The 25982-nt window shown below is 46.1% G+C and overlaps 1 protein-coding gene across 8 annotated transcripts; it reads left to right on the top strand.

Moving 5' to 3' along the window:
- The first annotated feature begins 214 nt into the window (after nt 1-214).
- Nucleotides 215-25982, top strand: snx10a (sorting nexin 10a). Of its 8 annotated transcripts, XM_085900854.1 has the most exons (22): nt 216-505; nt 1058-1229; nt 1407-1448; nt 1533-1619; nt 1689-1789; nt 1864-1962; nt 2039-2236; nt 2315-2913; nt 2989-3097; nt 9170-9294; nt 10140-10198; nt 12084-12216; nt 12405-12493; nt 13102-13144; nt 16558-16725; nt 18247-18463; nt 20309-20384; nt 20660-20791; nt 21574-21638; nt 21711-21821; nt 23870-23998; nt 25661-25982. In XM_085900854.1, the coding sequence occupies exons 3-8, from the start codon at nt 1416-1418 to the stop codon at nt 2445-2447; spliced, it is 651 nt and encodes a 216-aa protein (XP_085756980.1). In that variant the 5' UTR covers nt 216-505; nt 1058-1229; nt 1407-1415; the 3' UTR covers nt 2448-2913; nt 2989-3097; nt 9170-9294; nt 10140-10198; nt 12084-12216; nt 12405-12493; nt 13102-13144; nt 16558-16725; nt 18247-18463; nt 20309-20384; nt 20660-20791; nt 21574-21638; nt 21711-21821; nt 23870-23998; nt 25661-25982. The 8 variants fall into 8 exon arrangements, with proteins under 8 accessions (XP_085756984.1, XP_085756980.1, XP_085756983.1 ...); XM_085900857.1 differs by lacking the exon at nt 10140-10198 and having other exon boundaries at nt 1133-1229; XM_085900855.1 differs by lacking the exon at nt 10140-10198 and having other exon boundaries at nt 1112-1229.

Genomic DNA, 25982 nt, shown 5'->3' with positions numbered 1-25982 from the left:
TCTGTCAACATCACATGAAGTTTGTTGACATAGTTCTTTGTTGATTTGTTTCAAATCAAAGTATCAGGTTATTTATCTAGGAATTGATGTCACAAGTTTTGGATCAAACTGCTTTCTGTGTCCTGTGAAGCCTTTTTCAGGTCAACGTTGGCCTCAATTATTTAACATATAGATTGATGTATAGATTATGCAGCAATTAGGAATTAGTCCCCGCCCCCTGGGCTGGCCAGGTGAAATCATCTGACAAACTAACAGGTGTGCAAACACTTCCAGAGTTTTTGCAACACAAACATTGTAGCAGCGATTCCAACGTTTTTTAAATTCCACCCTGCGTTGTTTATATTTTTTATTTTATTGGTTTTTTTTTATTACCGCGTGCGTGGGAGAAGGCGTGAGCAAGAAAGTGGACCAGGTTGCAATGAGCGTTTGATTCAGTAGACAAGAGATTGAAAAAAAAAAACACGCAGACTGGAGCTGGGATTAAAAAAAAGGCAACGAGAGAAAGGTAGGCAGGCACAGCATGGAAATACTTGACAAATTTCATGAAATCACATTTCAACCTTGCAACACATAGAAAGTGCGAGTCCACTGTTTAGTGTCAAACTAAACACATGGGGCCATTTTGTGCTATTGATTGTGTGAAGTTGTAAACATTCTGCTATTTCGATCACTGAATGATCAGGACTCATTATCTGCTTGTGCTCATTCGTGGAAAAAAATAAAAAAAAAGTCACATGGAATTGTCTTGCTAAAAAAAAAAAGTCAATCTATTCGTGCAGTTTTTGTTTCTTTCAGGGAATTAATTATCCCCTTGAAGTGTTTGACTATAATAGATGCATTTATGCTTCTAGCATTAGTGCTGATTGTGTGCAAAAGAGGCTTTATTGTTTCTAATCCTGTTTTGGTGTTGTGTGGCCTTTTTATTCTGCTATTTATGCTTATATCAGCAAGAAAGTGCTGACTTCCTGAGTCTTCATTTGTGTTTATCATGGCTGTTCATTTCGTACCTGGGTGGGCCTTCAGTGGCGTAATGCACCAAATTAAATTGCTGTGCTAGGACAAGATATTTTTCAAAGTATTAAGCTTGGAAGAATCTAACGGCCTCTCCCAGCCTTCTCTGCCACACGTTTAGGCAATTCCAGGAGTCTTCAGGGATTCTTTCATAGTCACGGACGGCCATCTTGATGGTTGTTCACTTCTTCAAAAGTTTTTGAGTGAAGAAAAAACTAGTAAGTCTGACTCCTTCCACAACTGTCACCTCTTCTCAAATGCCAGCACTTTGGCAACCTTGTATTGGACAAAATTGAGCTTGTAAATATGTCAGTGCTTTTGATAGTTTTTAGACTTGTAGAACAGGCCTTGCTTCTCCTACTGGCGTTCACTGGTCATGACATGTAATCTTGCAGGTTTCCACCATGGACAGTGTGTTTGACAACCTTGCAAAAACTGTAAGTTTCCATATCTTGCTAATATTCCAGCCTCATCATATTGCATTAAAGTATTTATTTTTTTCCATTTTTTTTATTTTCAAGGAGTTTATTAGTGTCTTTGTTGGAAATCCAAAGCTCCAAAAACATGACTACTGGCACACGCATATCGATTATGAAATCAGTCTTCACGTGAGTAAGCATCACATCCCAAGTCAGGCCGCTGTTGGTTTTGAAATGTTCTCTAATGTTCTCCCGTAGACAAATAGCATGTGTTTTCGCAAGAAGGCTTCCACAGTGAGGAGACGTTACAGGGAATTCGTTTGGCTGCGACGGTGTCTTCAGCAAAACGCTCTCATCATGTATGTTTGTTCTTATAAGATTTTACTGGCAGCTGTCTGTAGGAATAAGTAGATATGTTCTCACGTTCCTTCAGAGAAATCCCCAAATTGCCCTCATGGAATCCTTTCTTCAGCATAAGGAACGTAGAGCAGATCAGACAAAGGATGAAAGGCCTGCAGGAGTTTTTAGAGAAGTGAGTTCCTCCCGAGCTAAATGAAGTTTGTCGCCTCGTGGCCGGTGTGTTAAATTACGCCTAATTTCCTTTCTAGTGTTCTTCACACGCCGTTGTTTCTGTCAGACAGTCGAGTCCATCTGTTCCTCCAGTCCGGGCTCAGCATCAAAAAGATGCAGAGATGCGCTTTCGGCAAAACCCGATACACGGTGGCTGAGGCCATCCAGCGCTTTGACGGTGGTTGCATGGCTACGTTAGATGAAGAGAAGGGGTCATGTGACTCTGATTGCGAGAGGTAAGTTCTTTTTTTTTTTGAAGTACTTCCTAAAAACAAGCCACTTTGCATCATGCCAACTCATCTGTCTCCCAACAGCACCTTTTCGTCAGGCTTGGGTTTAAGTGTGGACAGCACCATTCACGGAAGCTCCATCCTCTCCTTTGAGTCGTCCGACAAAGATGGAGAATTGTGCACTTGTGATTTAATTGCCTGCAAAATAATTCTTTGAACATCCAGGAATGAGATAGTGACGTTTTCCATGTCTAAAAACCAGATCCTTTTGTCCTTTTTTTTTTTTCTTCCTTTTTTAATATTTTTTTTTGTTAAAGTAATGCCAATTATTTCAATTTGTGTACGAAAATAATTTTTCATGTTTTAAAAAAAAAAAATGTATAGTAAATCTACATTTCTAAATTCTTAATCGAAAATCCCATGTTGATATTTTTAGCTCCGAAGCCGAGGTTAGTCGTGTGTGTTTTGGAATTATTTTAGAGAAAATGATCTGATGATACTTTTCTGATCTGTTTAAAGGATGAATAAACTGAATTTTTTTTTTTTGAAGAATTTCTCTTCCAGTACTGTGCTGATTGTTTCGCAAAGTCCACTGACATGAGCTGTGCGCAGTGCGGCCCAGTAGAGGGAGTTGAGACATCACAAGAACCTTCGGGGAGGGAAGCACCGCCACCATCACTACTGTAAGCTGATATCAATTAAACACCATCAAAATCTTTGGCCTAATTTCTAATGTGATCTTTATTTATTGTTTACAGTGCTAATATTTCTACGCTGCCACCAAAAAAAAAACAACAAATCTTCACTTGTCTGGCTCCAGGGTGGTGACGGAAAGAAGCCGGCGTCCTCCGTTTGACAGCTTTCCAGGTGGGCCGAGACAGCAAATTAATGACTCTAACACACAATCGTGGGGAAATCATCTGCGAGAAACACGACAGGCCCATAGTGTGTGCGTAAACGAGAGGGGCCAGAGGTAGCGGACAGCTCTGCCAATTGAAAGCTGATGACATAAGCCAAGGCTCATTAAAGGAGACAGCAGTCGTCCCCTTGTCCCACCTCAGCCCTCCCATCAACAGCTGGACTGACGCGGGCCAGCCCCGATAGTAAACCCGGCCTGTTCCGCATCTCTCCCCCGATGAAGCTGTCAGTGACTTCACACACAAACGCCACTGGCGCCTCGCCCCAAAACATATTTGCCAAAATATTTTCCTCTCTCCGTGTTGATATGTTGCTTTTATAGTCACCGGCGTCATCTGACTTTAAGTTTAACCTTATCAACACGTCCTATGAAAAAAAAAAAACATGGCCGCCGCCCTCTTTGTCGAGACGCCGCGTATTTGCATGGATAGACGGCGAGGAGGATCTAACATTTAGATATTGAGCATCCGGCGTCCATATCTATTTCGGCGTGGTAATTTATAACTCAATTTCCAGCGCGCAGTGAAGCGCATCATACCTCCAAAACAGCCAACAAAGAAAGACCCAGCCCAAATTGTATTTCAAAGCAATTAGGGTGTCCACTGAGTTGTGAAAGCACCGCCATGCTCTGGGCCCGTGCGATATTTTTAATTGTTCATTTTCTGTCACATTAGTCAGCGCCCGGAGACAGGTGATGGAAAATGAAAGTGAAAGTTACACATAACTAATATTTCTATAAAGCTCTAAGCGTATACATTTCCGAGGAAATCACCATGTCCCATCTGTTGAACTATTTCACAACAGACCTGGAAGCAATTCATTGTGCACTTTTATTACAGTTAAGAATATTAAAATATTTGCCTACTAAAGCAGCTTGACCCCCCCCCAGCAAATAATTCACTCCTTTTCATTATTTCCTATCGGAGAATTGATTCTAAATCCCAACGAATCAAAAAGTGATTAGTGGCCCGGAACAGATTGCGTCCAAGCTCAACATTGTATAATCGGTATTAGTTATGAGTCTTAGTTATTAGCTCTTTCAAAACCTGACGTCACTATTGGGAATGACTTCACCTCGGTGACCCTTTCAAAAGTCAACAATGGCAAAATCCATACGAGCAATTAGCCGCCACAACTTGCACTCAAGTCCTGCGTCGCTCTCTCCATCACTCTCATCGCGTCGTCTTTTTTTAATTTCCTTCAACTTGCGCCTCCCATCCAGTCTCATTGTGGTTCTGGCCGTCGAGGAGTCTCTTAGCTCTCCTCTCTCCCTTTTCACCAGGGGTCAAAGGTGAGCCCACGCATTGTATTTGGGATTATGACTTCCAAAGTGCTATTGCATGGCGTATCATTAAAAGTCAATGCGTCTCGCTCCCGCCCTCTCTCACCCTGCCGTCGCACTCCTTAAACACACATAGTCATTTTGCACGCACCCTGCACATGGCCAGCCATTTAACTACTAAAATACGACCCGTGTGCAGATAAATGTCACCGGGCCATCTATCTGTGAGTGTTAAAACTCGCCTAATGGAGATGACATATTACCGGCCTAAATGACTGCAATAAAAATTGCCGCCGTACCTCGCAGCGCCAGCCGCGCCAGCAGCGCCAGCCGCGTCGCTTTCCCTTGGACGAGAAGGCGGAACAATACGTGTGAGGTCATATCGGAGCCCGAGTCTCTTTAATTGAATGAAATCAAAGTAACAAGGAGATATTTCAAAAGACACTCGAGGTGACACGTGACCTTTGACCTCTCATAGGAAAAAAAAAAAAAGAAGCCGGACATAAGTTATGAGCCGGGTCGATTCGGGTGCGTGTCGATACAGCGGGGCTGCCGGCGCGATCGATAAGCGCCGCTTCAATTTCTCCGGAGGAGCCTGTGCGGACCCCCCCCCCCCCTCTCCATCCTCCTCCTCCATTCCGTCCATCTCCTTATTAATTACCCTCCTCTAGCCATGCGTGTCTTTCTCTCTGAGTGAACGGAGTCGTTGTAATTGCTTCTCTCCGGAGCAGTTACGAGCGTCACAACGAAAGCGCATTTGCATTCAGGATGAAAAGCCAGAACGGGAGCTGCCCTCCTGCCCCATACTGAGCAGCTTCACTTACTCTTTTTCTATCCCTCCCTCCCTCCTCCGCTAATATGTTAAGCCCCCCTTTCCTTCATGCCTCCCTACTTCTTCACAGCATGGCTCCCTTTGCATTGTCTTTCCAAGGTCGACGGGAGCTTGCTCATCAGAGCAAGGTTTATTGCGCTTAATGCAGGTATGGATGAGCCAATTGGTGTGTGTGTGTGTGTGTTTGTGTGCAAGCATATCCAGAGGCCTGCTAATGTGAACATAAATACTCACCCACTTACACACATACCCAAGGGTGTTTGGTGCATAGTGGGGGTGTGGGGGCTACTTCTATTTTCCAGCCTTTTCTCTTTTGCGTGGCTGATCAATACAGTTGAAACAGCAAATCACGGCAAAGCACGGCCACCGTGGGTTGACACGCTTCCCCCGAGGGAGGCGCTCATCTTTATCAGCATTACTCGCAATGAGCGCCTGATCGAATAGGAATGACAAAGTGCACATTGGAGCTGGAAGCTGTAGCTTACTTTCCGCGAGTGATGGACTCTTCACGTTCACTTTTCTGAATTCCCTATTCCCATCGCCATTTAGCTTAACATGGCGTCTGCCAACAGAGAGGGATCTCAATACGTTACGGCCCAGTCTTTCAAAACAATGCATGAAAACGACAAAGTCACCTTTAATTGGATTATTTGTCGATTATGTCGCAGTTTAAAATCACTGGCTAAGTGGAACATGATATGTAAGATGTGGAAAAAAGAGCCAGATTAGTTGGTCGAAGAGTACGGAGGCATATGTTGTGCACGTGTTATGCATCACACAAGCAAACCCCCCCCCCCCCTTTCTTCGTGTGTGTGCGCGAGGATTTAGACCTATCATAAAGGAATTCTCCTCCCCCCCCAGCCAGTAGCTCATCCTGACACTTTTATACCTTTTTATTTTCAGGCCCATTGCAGCCAAGCCTAGAGATGTGATTTATACTGCCTGGCAGCATGGGCACTGCAGCAAGCAAGACAGATGGAAAGAGAGAAGGGAGGGAAGGAGGGAGGGAGGGAAGGAGGGCTAGAAGATGGTGTAGAGTATGTGTGGTAATAAAATAGGAGATATGAAGAGGAGAGGGTCAGAAGAAAGAGACTAGACAGAACGAGTAAGAGGTGGGGGAAGACTGGGGGGTGGGGGGGCTGTAGAAGAGGAAAAAGTCTTTTTGGTCCTCTCTGTCACATCTTCCCCTCGACATCTCCCCCCCCCCCCCCCCCCCCACCTTCTAATGACTTATTGTCCATGTCTGACTCAGGAAGACGAGCTCCCATCTCTCCAGTATACAGCCCCCCCCCCCCCTTGCAGGGCGACGGGACACGCCCCCTCCCCGTAAATATTCATGCCGCCGCCATTGATTGGAAATGGGTGGTATTATGATGCAGGGGGGGGCTGACAGGATCAGGTCTGGGGGCTGTGGGGAAGACAAGGAGACAGCTCACTTTCAGGGAGGGGGGGGGGAGTGCAGACAGGTAGACAGAGGTGAGGCTAAAAGGATAGAAAGGTGGGGAGGAAAAGAGAGAAAGATACCTTTCTGCCAGGTTTGCGCTTGTGCTGTCTGGCCGCCGTAACATCTCACTTTGTCACCCTGTCGTCGAGGAAAAGATGAGCTGCCGTGCCCGCTGTCATTCAGCCATCACACACAGATAGTTAGTTACGATGATTGCAATCCGTGATGATTTCACCGCACGTTTGATTGACTGAGATCAGTGGGTCATTTAATGCGGGCGAGGGTCACCTGTAACAACAGCCAGGGTTAATTGTAACAATCATAAAAAGCGCCCATTCGCTAATTATAACCTAATTTCTTTCCTCGTTAATGTAATGGGCTCGTTTATAATGTTTCCACGCAATCTTTATGGCGGCGTCATTTTGCAAAAAAAAAAAGTGAAGATGAGAAAAACATGAGGTGAAGTAAGGTCATGCAGAGCCAATGCAAAAGTTGTTTGAATGCTTGGTATTGATCGGCCGTCTCATTGAAAGGCGTTACGATCTGTTCCTATTATTATGATTCCTTCTCTTTTATTGCTTCTGCAATCTGCGCTTGTCCCAAAATTCTCATCTTGCAAGCGGGTCACATTCAAGTCTGTCCAATCGTCCCAATACACACGCCTCCCTCTAAATTTGTCATCCAAAACGTAGAACCCATTTGATTGATGTCCCAGGGTCCAACTGAAGAGCTCAAACGGTGATTTTTATGTCTCGGACATGACTGACAGTTTATATGGTGGGGCCCGTAACCATTTTGATGACCTTAGCTGTATCAAGTGGAAGACCCATCGTCATAAAAATCCATTTTTGGAAGGTTGTGTTGGCTGCTACTCAAAAGGAGATGCTACGTGTTTTGCTCTATGCTATGCTAATCATTGATCACAATGGTTCTCATCATCCGAAAGATGCGTGTTAATTTGATTTTCTCCAACTTTCTTTTCACATGGAGCACCAGGTGAATAATTAGCTCGGCATGAAAGAGAATCATCTAAACTGAAGCGTCCATCTTCATTATAAGATGTAAAGAACGTGTCACCCCGGTGCTACCGTGTGCCTCATTAAAGGCTGTGTAATTGTTTCTGGATGACATTGGGGCTGCTTGGCACCCAGGTCCAATGTTGTTTTTTTTTGTCTGCCGCTTAACTGATCATTATTTGCCGAGATCTGTTTCGAACAAAAAATGGATGCATGTAAACAAAAGTCTGGTCTCCTTCCTCAAGGCGCGAATCGCGTGCCTGGCGACTTGGTCTCGTGCGCGAATGGCCTCAGCGGCGTGATGAATTTGATAAATCCCCCTTATCGCCCTGGGAGACAATTAAAACGCATGTGACAGGGGTCCCTATCTCCGCTCTCCTCCTGTAGCGCTTCATTTAGAAGCCATTTGTCTCCGCTATGGATTTCCTATTTTTAATGGCGCGCGTACGCTTAGATCGAGCCGTGCTGAATAATAGATGCCTTTTTTTTTTTTTTCTTTTTTTCGCTCCCTCTCTTCCTTTTCATTCCCGGTCTTGCTCATTTCCTCACTGTCAGGCCCCTTGGGGAGGTGTCGGCGTCACTCTGGAAAAGCAAGGTGCGCCTCGTTCTCCACTTTGTGGCAGGAGGCTATTTCATCTGTAAAAGCGAGCATCGCTGAGAGCCCGTGGCAGACGCTGAGCTGATATCAATGGCGAAGCCCCCCTCGGCCTTTAAAGGACGTTTATCACAGCCGTGCAAGGCCGGGCCGCCGCACGCTGATGTGATGTATCGCCCCGGCTGAGCGCGAATGAATAGACTAGTAATTATCCCGTTAAAAGGGGAGCCTGACAAAGAGGGAGCCTCGCTATAATTTAAATTGTTTTGTTTCCCCCCCCACCCCCGGCGGTCCGAGCCCGGAACACTGACTGACACCACGCCATGGGGAAAAGTGAAACTATTTATAGCCTGAGACGTTCGGCTAATTGTAGAATTTAATAAGGTTTCTGGAAGAGTGGATTCTATATAAGCCAGAGACGTGCACGATATCTTTCTTCAGCCCTTTAGATGCTTGACTTCCTCCCATCTTTCCTCCTTTCACATAAAATCTACCTGGGACTAATACTGCTCTCACTTTGCTTACGTGACCTCCGATTGTGTGATTCTCCGCATGTCACAGCACGTGTGTGTGCGTGATTACCAAAAAAGGATGCGTCCAAGTGTGTGCGCCTGCAGTCTCGTCTGGTGCGAGACAGGGGTAATTGAGCTCAGAGGGTTTTCTGTCTTTGGTGGCAGAGGGGAAATTGGAATCTTCAGAATCCATTAGAGAGGCCCTTCGACGCCCGCCGCTGTGTGTGCGTGCGCTCATTTGTTTAGTGACACAGACACAAGAGTGTGAGGCAAAGCAAAAAAAAAAAAAAAAAAGGCGTCAAATCACAAATCAACTGAAACTTTCTTGCTTGCTTTGCAGCCGAGGCGCCGAGAGGGGTCCCCTGGGCGTCTCGCCCGGATCTCCGCATAAACCCAACTGAGCTGCAGGGGAGGAGGTCGAGCGGTTGAGGAAGACGAGGAAGGTGAGCGAAGAGCAAACAGCAGGTAATGAACGGCAGATGGCTGCACGCACACGTCCTCCCCGCAGAGCTATCATTCACCTTCTCGGTCTCCACCTCACAACTTCCTCGTGTCGTCGTTTGCACTCCAGTACGGCCCCGTTACTAATATAGTTGCACCGTTGAAATCTGATTGGATGAAAAGAATTAGAGGAATTTTGCCAGAAATTATGGTGGAATTTATTGATTTATTTTTGATCATTTGATTGCGCAATAGCAAAACAGTTTTGCACATGAATGGTGACTTTTGTCTGTCATCATCTTATCCCATGGCCATAAAATATGACTCTGACATTCACGATTCCCCACAAAATTTTGCAAGCCAGACTTTTCCCCTCTCACTCTTTTTTCTTTTTTTGGTGTGGTTTCTTTGTTGATGTCTCAGTAACTCTGATAGATGGCCATATAGCATTTGACAAACACATTTATATCCCACTCACAAGTCAAAACGCTTTCACACAACACTTTCATCTGCAGCCAAAAGTCACACTTGAACAATTTTCTTGTGCATTATTTTCCATTGCATTTTCGAGAAGTCACTATAGAACAACGAACAAAAATAAGCTGATTTTAATTCCATAAATAATTCTGATTTCAGCCCAACGTATGTGTTGGCGAGGCAAAATCAATAGCCCCACCGTTCACAACTTCTTTAGCGGTGTGTGTATAAAATAACGGTGCAATGTATGTGTACATAAATATAGATGTACTTTCAGGGTGTGTATTTCAGTGTGTGTGTGTGTGTAATGATTAGCCTTCTCTTAATGGGAAAATAACGTCAGAGCCACTCGGACGTTTAATCCATCTGAGCTGAATCTGTTTCCATCACAGCTATTGATCAACTCCAGTGACAAATCAACAAGAGTTGGGTTTCGCCTCGCAATATGTGTGTAAGTCGAGCAGCCTTGTGGCAAAAGAGCGCAACAGTAGATTCCAATAAGCTACTCGCCGTTGATTTTCTCCGGCCATCCTTCCTACATTTGTTTCCCGTCTTTATCTCTTGTTGTTTTCCATCTCCCGCTTATCTTCCCTCTCATCGCTCCAGCGGCTTTTCTCCTCCTCCTCCCTATCTCCATTGCTTAAGTGGTATTGGCTTTAAAGGGGCAGCAAATCAGTAGCTGATTAATACGGAATTTTGGGGGCCATTTGTCTGCACTGTTGGCCCTGTCTAGGACTCTCCAGCCCCCCCCCCCCCCCCTCTCTCCTTTCCTCCTTCCCTCAGCAGTGATGAATGAGGGGCCCATTGTCGAGGGATTAGAGTCGTCACGGTTACCTGTGCTTTGACAAAGTGCTCGTGATTGGTGACATAGGTGACGCTTGAAATGGGGTGGGGGGGTCCCCACATCTCCAAATGGACTAGCCTGCAAGCGGGGTCAGTTGAAGTTGTGCAAACTGTATCAGCGTTGTTCATCTGGATTGGGCTCTGTTGGTGGTGTTAGAATGAAAGCAGATTGACCCCCCCCACCCCCCCCCCCTCCCGGGACGCTTATTCCACCTGACAAAGATTGGCGAGGTCCCGGCAGCGATGTGACCGCGCTGACACCCGAGAAGGCCGTCAACGGCCGGCGGTGGACACTGATGAATCGGCGCCGGGAGGGATCGAACGCTGGCCTAATCAGCGCATGGATCCCCCCCTGCAGCAACATTTTTCAGTTTTGTCCTACCTTATCAGTCGGGGCCCCATCAGCGATGTCACAACCCGCCGGGACCACCCTTTGTCACTCACGCACACCCATTTGGCGATTATCAAAGAGGTTGTCTTGTCCTGTCCTCGTACTTTGCGGCCGACTGTGAATGCAAGATAAGATGGCGAGACAGATTTTACAGTATTTGTTTTTTTTTTTTTTTTTAGGTTTGACAATCTGACATTTTGTTGGACCGTATACGCCGAACGGAGCACGTGTTGCTCTCTTCTTGGCAATAAAACCGACTTTAAATTGAACGCTTGACATCATACGGATGTTTCTCACAGTACGCGTTTGTCAGATCCCTTTGTCTGCTCGGGTTTTTCCGAGAAGAGGGAGATCCTCGGAGAAGAAGATCCCTCCTGTCCCTCCAGGCCACAACTAGATGAAGTATGGTCAAAGAGATGTGCTTTGGTTTCAGAAGATTATGTCTGGGCGCTAGGAAGAGCCTTGACTAATGATAGTCATTTATTACAGACACAATTAAAAGCGGGCTAATTTAGCGCAGCCGCACCAGCTGATTTATACCGCCGCTCAATGACACCCGGAGGACACCCGTGAAAAGAAGAGCTACATTTCTTCTGCTGACTATCATAAAATGTTCCATGCATTGACATGATCAGATCCGTTCGGATCACTACAGGTGATTGTTTACGATAAGAATAGCAGTCAAGATTTTTGGATGAGTTGTAGAAATTGGAGCTCATGTTAAACACACTCCTGCCGGACAAAGCATAACTGCGCTTGTGTGTGTGTGTGTGCATGCCAAAGGGTGAGTCAAAAGAGAGAGAGAGAGAGAGAGAGAGAGAGAGGGGAAACTAAGGCAGACCTTTATGTCAGCAATTTCCCGGACCCACCAATAGCTCCTCAGCAAGGCATTAGGTTTCTACGGCAACGAGTTCACGCCCCCCCTGCCAGGATAGGTCATGCATGTATGCGCTGGCTCCTCCCTTTAATCCATCAGTCCTGCTCACTTGTCACAAGCTCCACCTACCTGGTGGAGTCTACCAATCCAAATCTCTCTCTTTCTCTCTCTCGCTCTCGCTCTCTCTCTCTCTCTCCCCCCCCCCTCCTTTTTGCTCGCCCACAGGTGATGCAGCACTTTAAGGGTTAAGTCGGCTGCATGCTGGATCTCTGCAGAGGTGACAGATGCTTCCTATCCCACCCAGCACCACAGGGGAACTGGATACACTCAGCATACCAATGAGCCCCCCCCCCTTCAGGTCTGACACACACAAATGCATAAATATGCATATGCGACCACACGCACATCTCCATATGTATCCAAACAGACGCTTTAATGCATACGCCATGTACCTTAGCGGGCAACATAAAACCAATTCGCCATATTTACGATAAGGGTGTTTATGCACACCCATTTGAACGCTTTCCCGTTTTCTACACCAAACAGATGTGCACGCTTTCCCTTCCAGCCAGAGTCGGGCAGATGTGAGTCTTTTGTCTGCACACATGACCCTGCAGAAGAAGGCCATTGCACATGTACTGGCACACACACACACACACACACACACACACACACACACACACACACACACACGTGTGCACGCCAGGCGACAGCCGTTGGAAAAGTGACAGCTGTCGCTATGATGGAGCACAGGGAGAAGGGGAAGTGAAGGCTAAGCCATGGCGCAACATGGTGTCGAGGAGACCTGCTATTCATTTTCAGCTTAATATGTTCCAGCCCATTGGAAAAACATTGCAGCATATAATGTAAGCAATTTCATATGCAGCCTTCACACTCTTGGGGGAAAAAATGAAGAGACCAGATTTACACAATGCTTGAGCGACTTCAAAAATAACACGCGGGCCAGTGCACGGATACATAGCTTGTGGAAATGCGTGCGTGTTAATTATTTAGTTCCATCTGTGTTTCCGTTCCGCCTCTCTGCGCATTTAATCTCCATCATCGTATCACTGCGCCGCCGAGATGATGGCACTCTGATGCCATGTCGTCAACGCATATGCAAATATACGTTTGAGACAAACATACACATTTAAGCTAATGGCTTTACAGCCGGTATCATTTGCAATATGGATGCGCTTGCGATGTTGAAATGCTTTCTCTGATATTTCAATGTCTTCTCCAGGAAAAAGAGGAAGTATGGCCGTTCTTGGCAGAGGATACAAAATGTGAGTCCCCGCACTTTAAGTGACATTCAAGACTACATGTGTTGCGCCACCATTTGTGCATTTACTCCATTTATTTCGACCAAAAAATGAAATCCGCCATCTAAACTCCCACACGTGGTGGACCCCAGCCGCTTCCCTGGTATCTTCATATGGATAAATAAATGGCGTGCTTGGCAGTGGGTAAATGAATGTGCTTTCCGCCTGCGGGCCCAGATGGCAGCTCAGTCGTTTGCTTTACCTTGTTTTGTTTAATTACTACAATCAACTCTCTATTTCTTCAATTAATCACCACCAACCTGTTCCATTAGTCCCCCCCCCCCCCACCCTCTAGTGTGCCGAGCCTATCTATCTAAACCTACACAATTATTTACATATTGATGCACCGTTTAAAGGATGCCCCCCATTGTCAAGCCATTAGCATTTTGAACAATTCAACTTTCTATGAACCTTATGATGGGGAAAAAAAAAAAAAAAAAAGTCAGAGAGTGATGATGACGTGACGCAGAGGCCCATCAAGGCTGCACGGAGGTGGCGGACTGAGAATAAACAGGGCGGAAAGCACTTCATTACGTGCTTTTATTCTGTTATAATCACGCGCGACTATCACTCCTCCACGACACCGGGGCCCGGCCGTTGACATCGGGATTGATATACCGGAAGCAGCGGGCCCCTGGAACACAATAAACAACACCATTAGCCAACGTGGCCCCGACAACGCGGTAAACTCTTATTAATTATAGTTGGCCCCGAGCAGCCTACACGTTGCATTTAATTCCCTGTAATACTACGACAGCCGAGATGAATAGCGGGGATCATTTTTATGTCCAGATGATGCAGATGGAGTTTGGATTGGAATCCATTTGTAGAGCAAAAGAGACGCACGTGTTGATTCTAATGTGGTTGTCTTGCAAATTAGATACAAGGAAGCAATGAATACTTTTGATTGTATCCTCTTTGCTTTTAGTGAGTCCAACCAGCGTTCATCTCGTCGGCCTCACCAATCGTGCCAAAACAGACAAAAGGTCACAAAATGCAGTGCATCAGTCAACTCTTAGGGCTTTACTGCCACTTAGCGGTCAAAGTGAAGTACCACAGCTACTAAATGAAAGCGTTGAAGACTTTGTTTTTTTTTCCTCATTTTAATACGTCAATGTGGACTCCCTAATAGGCAAAGCTTGCATTTCGAGTTGGAATAATTTGAAATATTATAAAATATTACAATTCAAACCAATGCTCTGCTTGTTGGGGGGGGGGGGCTTTTGCATGTAGCGCCACCTAGTGACCTGTCATATCGTCATAACTGCTTTCATCATATAATCACAATCATAATCGCATGCCTTTAATAACGACTATCTGACTGTCATTGCAAAACACTACATCGTCTTCAGGTGCTACTTTGTCGCCATCTCCCGGTCAGTATGAGAATTGCTGCTGGTTCTTAAATCCGCTTTCCACCAAGTGCAGGCGGCCATGCACATGGAAACGTCGTTGCGTTTTCCCCCCTGTAGATGGCACACTTGAATGACTAATTCTTCCAGGAAAGGATGCTCGCGCCAGTAGCATTCGGGAGCGCGCCCGTCTCAGTTTGCAGCACTAGCCAGCCTCCTCGCCCGGGTTAGAGTTCACGGCACGGCCGCGTCGGCGGATGATGTGGGGCCCATGTCAGAGTCTAATCTCATTTTGCGGCCACTTTTTTGTACGAGTGGGCGCATGGAGAGGGCCGAGGGACGTCAGCCAATAAACAAACAGGACGGGGTAGCCAGCCACTCATTTATAACTATTAGGAACACTTAACTTTATGGCCAGGTTAAAGCCAGTAGCCATTTGCTACTGTGTTTTATTGGGAGATCTAGATACTGAATCACCCATATTAAATTTTGTGAATAACTGCTTTTATTAGTCATATTTGCATACTTTACTGTCCCTTGCGTCTTCTGATGAAGTGGACACCAACATAAGTCAGTGGTCAAATAAAATATGCTCATATTGATTTCAATGGTAGTCAAACAAAATCCAATTCAGGTGCATTCATATTCACCAAGTCCAATGATATTTTGTATATCGAGGTCAAAATAATCTTTTAGTTTTAAAAGCACAATACAAATGACATATTCATTTCCTGGAGAGTTACTGGAGTCTACTAAAATCCATTTAGTTTGACCTTAAACTACATTCTGTTGTCACACTTAAACCTACACACATGTGCACACATACACACGCGTTTCTATCCAAGGCTCCGCTTTGTCCTTGCAGTGCAAAGATTGCGCTTGAATGATAATGGCCGACAAGCAGCACTCTCTATAATTATTATGACCTATTTGGAATGACTTATTTCAGGGTTTGGCCATATGAATCAGGCGTCTACATCATTTCCATATATTTTGGATAATAAAATCGACTTTTTTGAATATTCTGCTGAGATGTTTTGGGGGCACACAGTTGGTTCAGTATAGAGACAAACTGGCCTGATGTTTCAGACAAATATCAGTAGAGCTGTGGTTACAAATAATACGTATATTCTAAAAGTCGAAGCTTTAGGTGAAGTCATGTTGTACCAACATTTCTCCAGTAGTTGGCAGCAGAGGACTGAAGCTGTGCATGGAAGGCTTCAGCATAGCAGCTCTTGTGTTGTCATGGTGACGTACTACTCCCCCCTCCTTGAATGAGCATGCTAAAATTATATACAATAATAATAATAATAATAATAACAACACAGACAAAGAGCACAAGGCACAAAAGACTGTACTCGTGTCATCAGTCCACAAGCCAGACTGCACTTCCTGCTCTCCAGACACACACACACACATTTGCACATACACACCATGGCTGACACCAGATGGAGGTGCTGACATAGCCGGTGCTGATAACTGACCCCCCTCATCATTCCTCCACACACACACAGTGAAGATGGGCCGAACGTGCACATACACTCACGTGTGTAGTCACACATTCACACACCCACACCTCATGTTATCAGCGGTCATCGGTCCCAGCTCGTGTCACATTCCTGTCCCCTTATCTGCACCTCCTTGCCCTGAGCTGTAATGCTCCTCCTCCTCCTGAGAGAAACACACAGAGTCTGCAAGAGTTTGTGTGAGGCGGGGGTGAGTGGAGATGGTTGCCTAGCGAGGGATTGTGGGTTGGAGTGGAATGTGTTGGAAAGATGCTGTGGGTGCAGAGGGCAGCAGACAGGCAGCCAGCATGGCGAGGGTGACGATGGGATGGACTCGAGGAGGATGTGTGGCCTGACAACTGGGATGAAAGTGTCTGCCAGAAGTTAGCTTGATGCTAACATATTTGTCTTGCATTCCCCCAGCCAGCTGCTCTCACTCATCTGGCTCTCTGCCCTCTTCCATGTTTTTGGAAGTGTCTCTGAACAGGGCTTTCTCTTCTTTTTGTTTTTTTTATTCCAGAATAAGTCGTCCGTGCTGTCCCGCAATTGGCCGGCGACTCGTCCGAGGTTTAATGTGCCTCTCCACAAGTCAGCTGGGCTCCAGCTCACCCGTGACCCTAATGAGGACAATGGATGGATGCATGGATGGAAATTGTCCATGCATAGAACCGCCTGAACCCAAATCAAAGTATGTTTTCAAAGTTGGCTTGGTTTTTCATAGATTAGTTTATAAAAAAAAAAAAAAAAAAAGGGTCAGAATTTATAGCATAGTGACTAACCAGACATTTCAACATTGACAACTACAGTTCAATTTTTTGGGGGGAGGAGTAAAAATAATATACTTGATGCAGCGGCCCACATTTGTATGAGCATTTAACTTCAATAAGTGTTCCCCTCACACTTAATAAAATTTCCCCATCTCCGCCAGAATTTCTGCGATTAATCTTACTGTCCTCCACGCTACCTCTTAATAACTCCCCTTTCCCTGTGAAAAGAAGAAAGCCCGCTCCTTCGGCCCGTCTCGCTGTCTAATCCCCTCGCCGCCTTCAACGCCGCATGATTGCGTGTAATCATATGCACAGGAGAGGCGGAGGAGGTTCTCGGACAACATTTGCCTAAGGCTTTGCGGCTCCGATCGATACGTGGTCTTAAGTTTATCTGATTTTTATCAGCGGGGCCGACAGGGGGGCAGGTCGATGTGCCGCGCCCGCGTCAAGTTGACCTTTTCAGGGACGGCGGCGAGGGAGCTCCCCCCCCCCCCCCCCGGGGCCCCCGCGCTCCCCTGTCACTCGGTGACTGGCACAAGTCTGTTGCGCTCAACGACAAAGTCTGCAGAGACGTCTATATCAGCGGCCGGCCCGGCTGACAGGGCCCGGCTGTTGTATTTAGAAACTGTCCTTTGGCCGTGACACTTTGCCGATGATCGCGCTCTAATTTATGCAGGCAAATCTCCTCGGTGCAAAAATGAAAGCTAATAGAGTCATTAGCTGCTAATTCAAGCTGGGATACCTTGTATAAATTGGCTTACTTTCTAAAGCCGTCCCCAGATGACACACACACACACACACACACGCACACATTGCACATTCATGCTCAAAAGTGTGTTTCTGTTTAATTGTGTGAGACAAACTAATGTGTGTGTTCTCTGCCCTTCATCCATCGCCATGTTGCTCAAACACATCCAAATGTCCTACCGAGGACTGGCGTGTCTGCGTGCGTCTCCATCCGAGCCCGAGAAAGGTGTTAGCGGCGTGTTATTGTGCCACTTGATGGCTTATTATGACATGAAATGTTTATAAGCATTGATCAGCGACCTGAAAGTGAGAGCCATTTCATATCCTCGCTGGCCTCTGCTTAACGGCATGCTGATGGATGCGCAATGATCTCCGATACTACGCAACCGAGACCTGCACAGGCAAGCATATCAAAGACGTGCTCGCGCAAGCACAAATTTCAGCGGACACACACACACACACACACACACACACACACACACACACACACACACACACACACATACACACACACACACACACACACACACACACACACACACACACAGCCTAATTTAAATGATTCTGAGACTATAGCACCAAAAAAAAGAATTTATTTTTTCACAGCAGTCATTTTGATACCATACCAGATTGATATAAACCAGAAGCCATTTTATTAGCCCATTTCTAAACGTGAAATTCTCCATGTGTTTCAGATTGTCAAGCCTAAGTTGGACTGGCAGTTCTGACAAATCCTGCCCGTGCCAGCGCGTGAGGGTGAAGATTCGAAAGTGCTGCTTGTTTTCCCTGGAAAGGCTCAAGGTGCTGACAGCGCGTCCAGGAAAAGGTTCCACGCAACAGATGGAAAAGGCAAAAATCCATTTTCTCACCCTCCGTGCAAGTCATGTATGGGAAGAGGATCATAGACTTACTGTAAGTCCCCATGACGATTGTAAATCTTTTCGATTATTAACGACGTGTGTGAGACAAGTTGGAAAACAACAAGAGACTACTTTGTGGTTTTATATTCTCCGAGTTACTCAGACACACCTCGGCGCAACCTTTAATTTGAAGACGCCAGAAATTTCATCTGCGTCCATTCGTCTTGCCGCTTCATTACCAATCAATGAGTAGCTCGTCTCGCTGTCGTCGTCGAAAATGTTACCTGCGTGTCCGATTGGCTGCTAATAGCTAATTCTGCGTCCAAGCTAACAGCTAAAAGAACTTTGAAAGTTTGAAAGGTACAATGAGGTTTTTTTCCCTCCGCAAGAAATGATTCAAAGCAGATATCTGGAACTCATTCGAAGCTGTCTGCCAAGCAAGGCGTCCATACGTGATGTCACAGAGTGCAGACAAACACTCGGGACAGCAGACGAGTGGAATCCACACCCCTGCGCGGTCCCCCGTTTATTTGTTTGATTAATTTGCGCCACGTCGTGCCGTAACCTGGTTCTGTCGCGCTCCTCCTTCACCGGTTTATTTTAGCAGGGTGGTAAATGGCCCCATAATGTCACTGTAATACTGGGTCAGGCTTTTTCCAAATGCAACGATGAGAAAAGCGGCCCGGGAGGAAGGATGAGCGTGAGCGGGATGGGACGAAAACGTCCCTCGTTCATCTTCGGGGAAGTGGTGAGGGATAAGACGCCGATGCTGGGGAGAAAAAAAAAAAAAAAAACGTGCTTACAGTTGTGACTTTGCAAGCTATTTTCGGTTTGATTTGAAATTCCGAGACGGACCGAGCTCAATTTGGGCCAAAAACAGTCGTCGAAACGTTTTGCTGGCAATGATGACAAAGCGTTGTCAGATGACAAGCGTTTAATTTCGGCTCGTGTCACGTCTCAGCTGTCACAATCCTTCTGAGGTCGAGGATGCAAAATGGAGACTTTCGCAGTCCTTCTATAATCGGACGTGTGTAGACCGGAGGAAAAGACGCGCTGAATATTCAACGCTCTGTCGCTCGGCTGTCAAACGGCGAGGAGAAAAGGGGAACTAGTCAAATTACCGCGCGTGCTCGATTCTGTCGTCTACGCTGACGCATCTGTCAAAGATGGGAACAGTCAGTGCGAGATAGCATTTAATCACTCCCTCCTCTTCCTCTCATCTTGAAGGCATCTAGCCACGCATCACACGTGGAGACAAAGATGCACATCTTGTTCCTCACTCCATCACATTATTTCATGATGGATGAGAAGATCTTATTTAGTGGGCAAAGCCATGTGGGAAAGAGATTGGCTTGGAGGTGATATGAGCAAAAACAGTTGTAACTCTGATGATTAATGCTTGAGGAAATGAGAGGAACGCTAACTTCCCGTGTTCCGCTGAGGCTAGAATGCTTCGGTGCCCAACGTGGAGCCTTTAGCTAATTGGCCAAAGCATCTCACTGGGGTTTAATTAGAAGCAACTCACAGACACACCCGAATCTTTTTTTTTTTTTTTTTTTTTAATTACCCCCGATTTTGTTAGGAGAAAGGCTCGCTCGGAGCGCTAATTAACAAAGTGGCTGTGATGCACAAATGTATGCGTGTGCTTTTGACACCCATACAAAGACATGAATGTGCAGCCGCAGGGGAGATCCCCGCGTGAAAGTGCTGAGACACGTTAACTAGAAAGTAGAAATAGAAAGGGCAAGCGAGAAAACTAAGTGACACACTGAAGTGTGTGAGAGGGACTGAGAAAGATGGAAGGGTGATGAGAAACACATTTAAGCGTGGAGCTGAGGAAATACCACGCGGTTGGTCGCCATCTTGCCAAACTCACCTGATTTCTATTCACCTACAGGTTTGACGTCTACCAATCCAAACTTCTTCTAACCTGGCTTTCAGAACGAGACATCATCTTCAAGCTCCCCCTACTGGTCAGTATCAGATATGCTGCCCCGCCCTCACATTTTTAAAGTAGTCAGAGACTCAAATGTACTCAAAGAAAATTTGTATTAAAAGTAATCATTTTTATTTTCAAACACTCTTCCTCTATTCAGGTTGCCAAAGTAGCAAACTGTGAACAAACTGTAGCAGATTATCCCTTGACCTCCTACTAGTATAATAGAATTATATGATTACAAACATAAGGGTGAACAGTCATTTTGTCCTTAATGCAATCAGAATAATTCCATTTCTACATACATTGCAGCAAACTGACAGTCGTCCCTCTCCTGGCTGACAGCAGTGTGCGCACCTTCAGCCATTCATCAGTGTCACCCCGTCGCCGCCGGGTACGGCCCGGAGCCCATCGCGTCTTCATTACAGTCCAAATAAATCTGAGGTGAAAAAAAAAAAAAGTCCTCAGATGATTTATTAGCTTCCGATGGCGTCATGCTGGTTAGCATGGTCCGTCGCCACTCAAGCCCGAAGAGCCGCTTGTCAAACGTGAGCGGCGGAAATGTGAGGTGACAGAGAAATCTTGGTGAGATGATACCAGTAAGATCCCAGTAAGTGCTTGGGACCAATTTGTGGAGGATAGGTTTGGTACGGCCAGATGAATGCAGCTCTTGTATTGGAAACCAAACAACGTGCTTTCATTGACAGACTTTTCTCTTTTCCACTTTAACGGCCGAGACACCAGGACAGACTTGACGTGCATAAGTAAGATAAGCAGACTTACTGCGGTGTGATAAAGACACGTGGGGGATGAGAGTCAGTCAGAAACGGAGAGGTTGGATGCTCCCCTGGCTCTCAGCTCCATGTGGTATCAGGATGAGGGATTGCCTGCCAGCACTCAGCCCAAGCCTCTACTCAGACTGCACACAAGGATTCCCTACAGAAACCATTAGTCTGCGCATTAAACGCTATTAGAGCACACGCACACACTTGGAGAAGAAAAAGAGGACTGGCTGTGAGAAGCTATCATCTCTGTGTTTGTGTATTTTTCTTTTGCTGCCCCTTAATGCTCTTTCACTCATATCGTGTGTGTGTGTGTGTGTTTGTGTGTGTTTGTGTGTGTGTGTGTGTTTGTGTGTGTTTGTGTGTGTTTGTGTGTGTGTGACAACCCTGACAATGTGACACCTGCACTTCTCCGCTTGCTTCACCGCGCTGGCCTGGAATCAGCTGGAGCTTCTTCAATATCTGGAGCGACCAATCGGAGGTTCTCTCAGGATGGAGAACGCCTCGAGGTACACCTGCATGAAAATATGTTCTGCAATTTTTTTTTTTTTACTATAACATGTATGCTCATTTTATTTCAGCATTGAGCTTTGATTGCCTCGAGCACATCCTAAGGAGTCCAACTTCATTTCCTACTGTGAGTCTCAAGTGAGCGCTGCAGAAAATGGATGGACGGGTTGGACAATTAGGCGGTGAGTTCTACAACAATTGCACTTGTTTTTACCTTGCTGGGAAGTAAAGGTGAGAAGGTCAAAACTGGGAGAATAGATTTAATAAGAAGCCGTGTGGCTTGCCCTGACGGCTTGAAAAGGAAAGGTTAGGAGAGGATGAGGGATGGGGGCTGCAAAGGTGAAGGTAACTTTTTTTTGGTGGAGGGGGTAAGGTAAGGAAAGGAAACAAAGGGAAAGGCAGAGTGAGGAAAGAAGGTGTTGAGGTGGATTTGGTGGGGGAGGGGCATGGTGAGGTTGTGCCGGGGGTGTCAGTACAGATGCTCTGTGACCGAGTGTCACAACTCGGGCGAGGAAGCTGAATCCAACAATTAATCACCGGGCCCCTGTGCTTGTAATCAAACTGGCTCTAGCCATGATGTATGAGGCATGTCACAATTACCCAATCACACACACACACACACAGGAGCTCTCAGAGTTGATCATGTGCACGCATGCATACACATAAAGTATGAGGATGAATAGACACACGCTTAGCCTCTGGGAGATCACTCTGGCTGTCTTCCAAGGCCTCGCAGCCGCAAACAAATATCGCACAAAGACGACGGGTTACAATCTTAGTCAGCAGCACCATGGTGGGTTTCCGTGATTAGACGAGTCTAGATCGAGAGGAAGAATTAAAAAGTGAATCTGCGGGAGTCAAAGTCTAATGAGGAAGACACGCGAGCGGAAGACAGATGAAAAGACGGGACGGGTCCGGGGGACACGCGAGGGGTGAGGTCGCAAATTAGCCAATCACGGTGGCGATAACGAGGGAGAGATAGCAGGAAGTGATGGCTGAGGAGGAGGAAGGATGAAGGGGGGGTGGAGTCCGTGGGGATGGCTGGGCTGGTGAGGATGAAGCTCTTGGTCAGCGCTTTCCAGGGAAGATGGCGGGCAGGCCAGCTGACAGGATGAATAATTTAGGACGAGGTGTGGACATTGATCCCACCATGCACTTGTGCCTGACCGCAATGTGCCAAACACATTTCCTCACATGGGCAATCATGTCCTTTAGACTGCCATCAGGCTTTCACTGCACATATTTGTGCCTTTTAATCAATGTATTCTATTTTTATGTATCGTGTCCAATTAATGGCAATAATGCGATTGTCCTCACATTGTCAACGTTTGAATCCCCGCTGTGAATGTCGCCGCCTCTCAGTAGCCTGCTCCTTCCTGTTTGGTCCGCTCACTTCCTGTCGACCCAGCCTGATACTTCCTGGTTGACTCACATGTCTTTGACCCCTGCTAGTTTTGTCCGCCAAGCTAAACACAACTGCTTCCACTCCACTTCTGTAAGCAAAGAAATACATTTTTAGATCTCTGATAACCCAAAAAAAACAGTCATAACAACCACAACTCATTTGAATATCTTTTTTGTTTTGAAACCTTTGCTAGTCTCGACGTTGACTTCCCTCAGGCCGTGGCACAACGTAAGATCATTTTTTAACGGCGAGGAACAATGTTTCTCCCAAATCTCTGCGGCTTTTCAGACACCTCTCCTCTTCATTCATCACACAGCCTGAACAAGTGACCGAAGAATGACCTCGCTCGCTCGCGCGCATGCACGTACACACACCCGGCAAATGCACAAACACGGCACCAACTCGCACAAAAGCACGATTAATTCATCACAAACGACGGATACCTTGGAACACATGCTCAAACACGCATGTGGGGGTACACACACACACACACACACACACACACACACACAAACACACACATATTCCCATCACATCCGTTACAGATGGCTTCGCCTCCTCCTCCATCCTAAATGAATATAAATATGTCTGCTCGACATCATTCATCTGCCAGGGAGAATTATGCACTTCCTCTTTCTGCCAGCAGAGGCAGCATTGTCCCTCCTGTGTCAGAAAAGAATCACAACAGTTTGATCCAAAAGATCAAAGATAAAGTGAAGCCCCTTTTCCTGCCATCCTCATCAAATTATGGACAGAATTTCCTCTTCTTCTGACTACGTTTTATTCGCTAACCATCTCTCTGATGCTATCTCCCACTTTTGACAGGAAGTGTTCACAATAAAGTATGAGAAAGCCCATTAGTGGCACTTTCCAGCGCCGCGGAGCCAGCGGCAACCCGATATCATCGGCGAATCCCGATGAAAATGATGGCCAGATGACAACTGAGTGAAGGAGGTGAGAAAGGGAACAGATAGCGCTGATGGGAACAAAATGAATCCAAAGGGAGAGTGAGAGATACTTAAGTCGATTTTTTTTTTTAAGAGGTTTTAGAAAAAGGCGGCACAGGCTCCAAATATTAATTATAGGAGCAGTTTTTGGACTTGCACCTGTTTAGAGTCTACTATGACACCCACAATGACGAGGAGTTCATGTGTAGTGCTTGCTAAGTCCTTTGGGAGGCAACAGCGGTTTCACGTTGAAATAGCTGCTGGCAATGTGCACTCCATATGTCATTAAAGGCCATTAGGGAAACACTAGATAAACATTACGGCTGGAGTGGCGTCTTTTGAAAGTTTTGACACTATCTTTGATATTCAGATTGAGATCCAGGGTGCACAATTTTCATGCTCATACAGGTCAGCATACCTGTCTGCACAAACCACCGCTAGGGGCAGTAGAGGGACATAATAGATGTCCATCTATTGGAGCCGCTCTCTTGTGTCTGTATGTTTTGTGACAAAAACATTGTTGGCGTCCATTACGGCTTGTCCACATCAAATCAAAATCTAATAGCTGGGAAGGGAATTTTTCAACTCAGGTAGCCATGCAGCCTCCAGTAAAGCAGAAAGCAATATGTCTGTATAGAGGTCAGATGGAGGTCAGTGTGGAGTGTCTGTCCTCCTCTCATTCCTGTGACAAAAGAGAGCCAGTTTGGTTGCCAGGGAAACAGGCTTCTTCCATAGCGATGTAGGAACACGTGGGGACGGGCAGGGCGGCTTTGTTTCGCCCGTGATGAAACGACCGCCGTGTGCATTTTTAATCGGATGACTCGTGGTCTCCGTTCCGAGGGCTCATCTAGTAAAGGCTGATTATGTCGGGTGACACTGATGGTTTGGCTTGTTTTATCATGGCGCCCAGCGCCTCATTGTTACCTTTCCTGACGTACGCGAGCAGCTGAGAGCACAGATAGTCACCGCAAACAGCTCGGGCGACTCGTAAAGCAGATGCACCTGGCCAAATAAACACTTTCTATTAGGCCAGAGCACACAATTGGGTTTTGTCCTTTGTCGTATCTGAGCGAACACTACTTGTTTGGCTTTGCACGACGGGGGGGGAAATGGCCGATCACTATGGCAACGCTGTGTGCTGTTCTGCTACAGCTGTGATGTATATGGTGACACTTTTGACCCTACGGTGAACTCTATAACGCAAGCTAACGCAGCTCGAGCGTGGCTGCTGCTAACTTACAATGCATTGTGTTAACATAACTGTGTGGATATGATAAATATATATCGATTATTTCCACAGCAATTTTGACCTTGGTTCACCTGGGTTTATTTAGCCCTCATTTTGTTTCTCGGGCTATTGTCACACAACACTTCCTCAAAGTGGCACGCCATTTTCACTGGCATTTAAAGTCATGCATGTTGTCTGACATATAGGGAAGGGTCAAATCCAAAACACATGTCAACACAATGCAAGAGGTCCTTCCCTCCAGTGACGTTCTTCTGCACGTGACAAAGGACGTGGAAAGGTCACCTAAGTTTCCGGGCCCTCCCTCCCTCACGCAAAAAACGCTTACGTCACGGGCCACACAAAGCAACGCAAAGCAAAGAAACACTTGCATGAGCTCCTTCAATCAGCACTTGTCTCCTCATGTCTGGTTTATTTTTGCAGACGTGGAGGGTGTCTTCTGCATATCTACCACTAGGAGTGCTGCAGCTTAGCAGTTGGAGAGCACTGAATGTTCCACAGCTGCTGTCGTTGCTTCACTCTGATCATCCGCGGAGGAGCTGACACTCTATAAATGCGCACGTTCTTAATCATCCACATTGTTGTTTTTGATTGGGGAACAATTGATTCCACATGGTGCATCCATTTATTATATGGGACACGACAATAGCTACGCTAACCCGGAATATGTTCACTAATTCTGAGTCGATCAAATCATCAGCAGCAAATATGTCAATAAAAAAATGTCAATTAAAAAAAAAAAAAA

The sequence above is a fragment of the Syngnathus leptorhynchus genome, chromosome 20 (genome assembly GCF_054491065.1).
Source record: "Syngnathus leptorhynchus isolate UIUO chromosome 20, UIUO_Slep, whole genome shotgun sequence".
NCBI lineage: Eukaryota > Metazoa > Chordata > Actinopteri > Syngnathiformes > Syngnathidae > Syngnathus > Syngnathus leptorhynchus.
The sequence above is the reverse complement of the archived record's forward strand: the minus strand, read 5'-3'. Positions and strand labels throughout refer to the sequence as shown.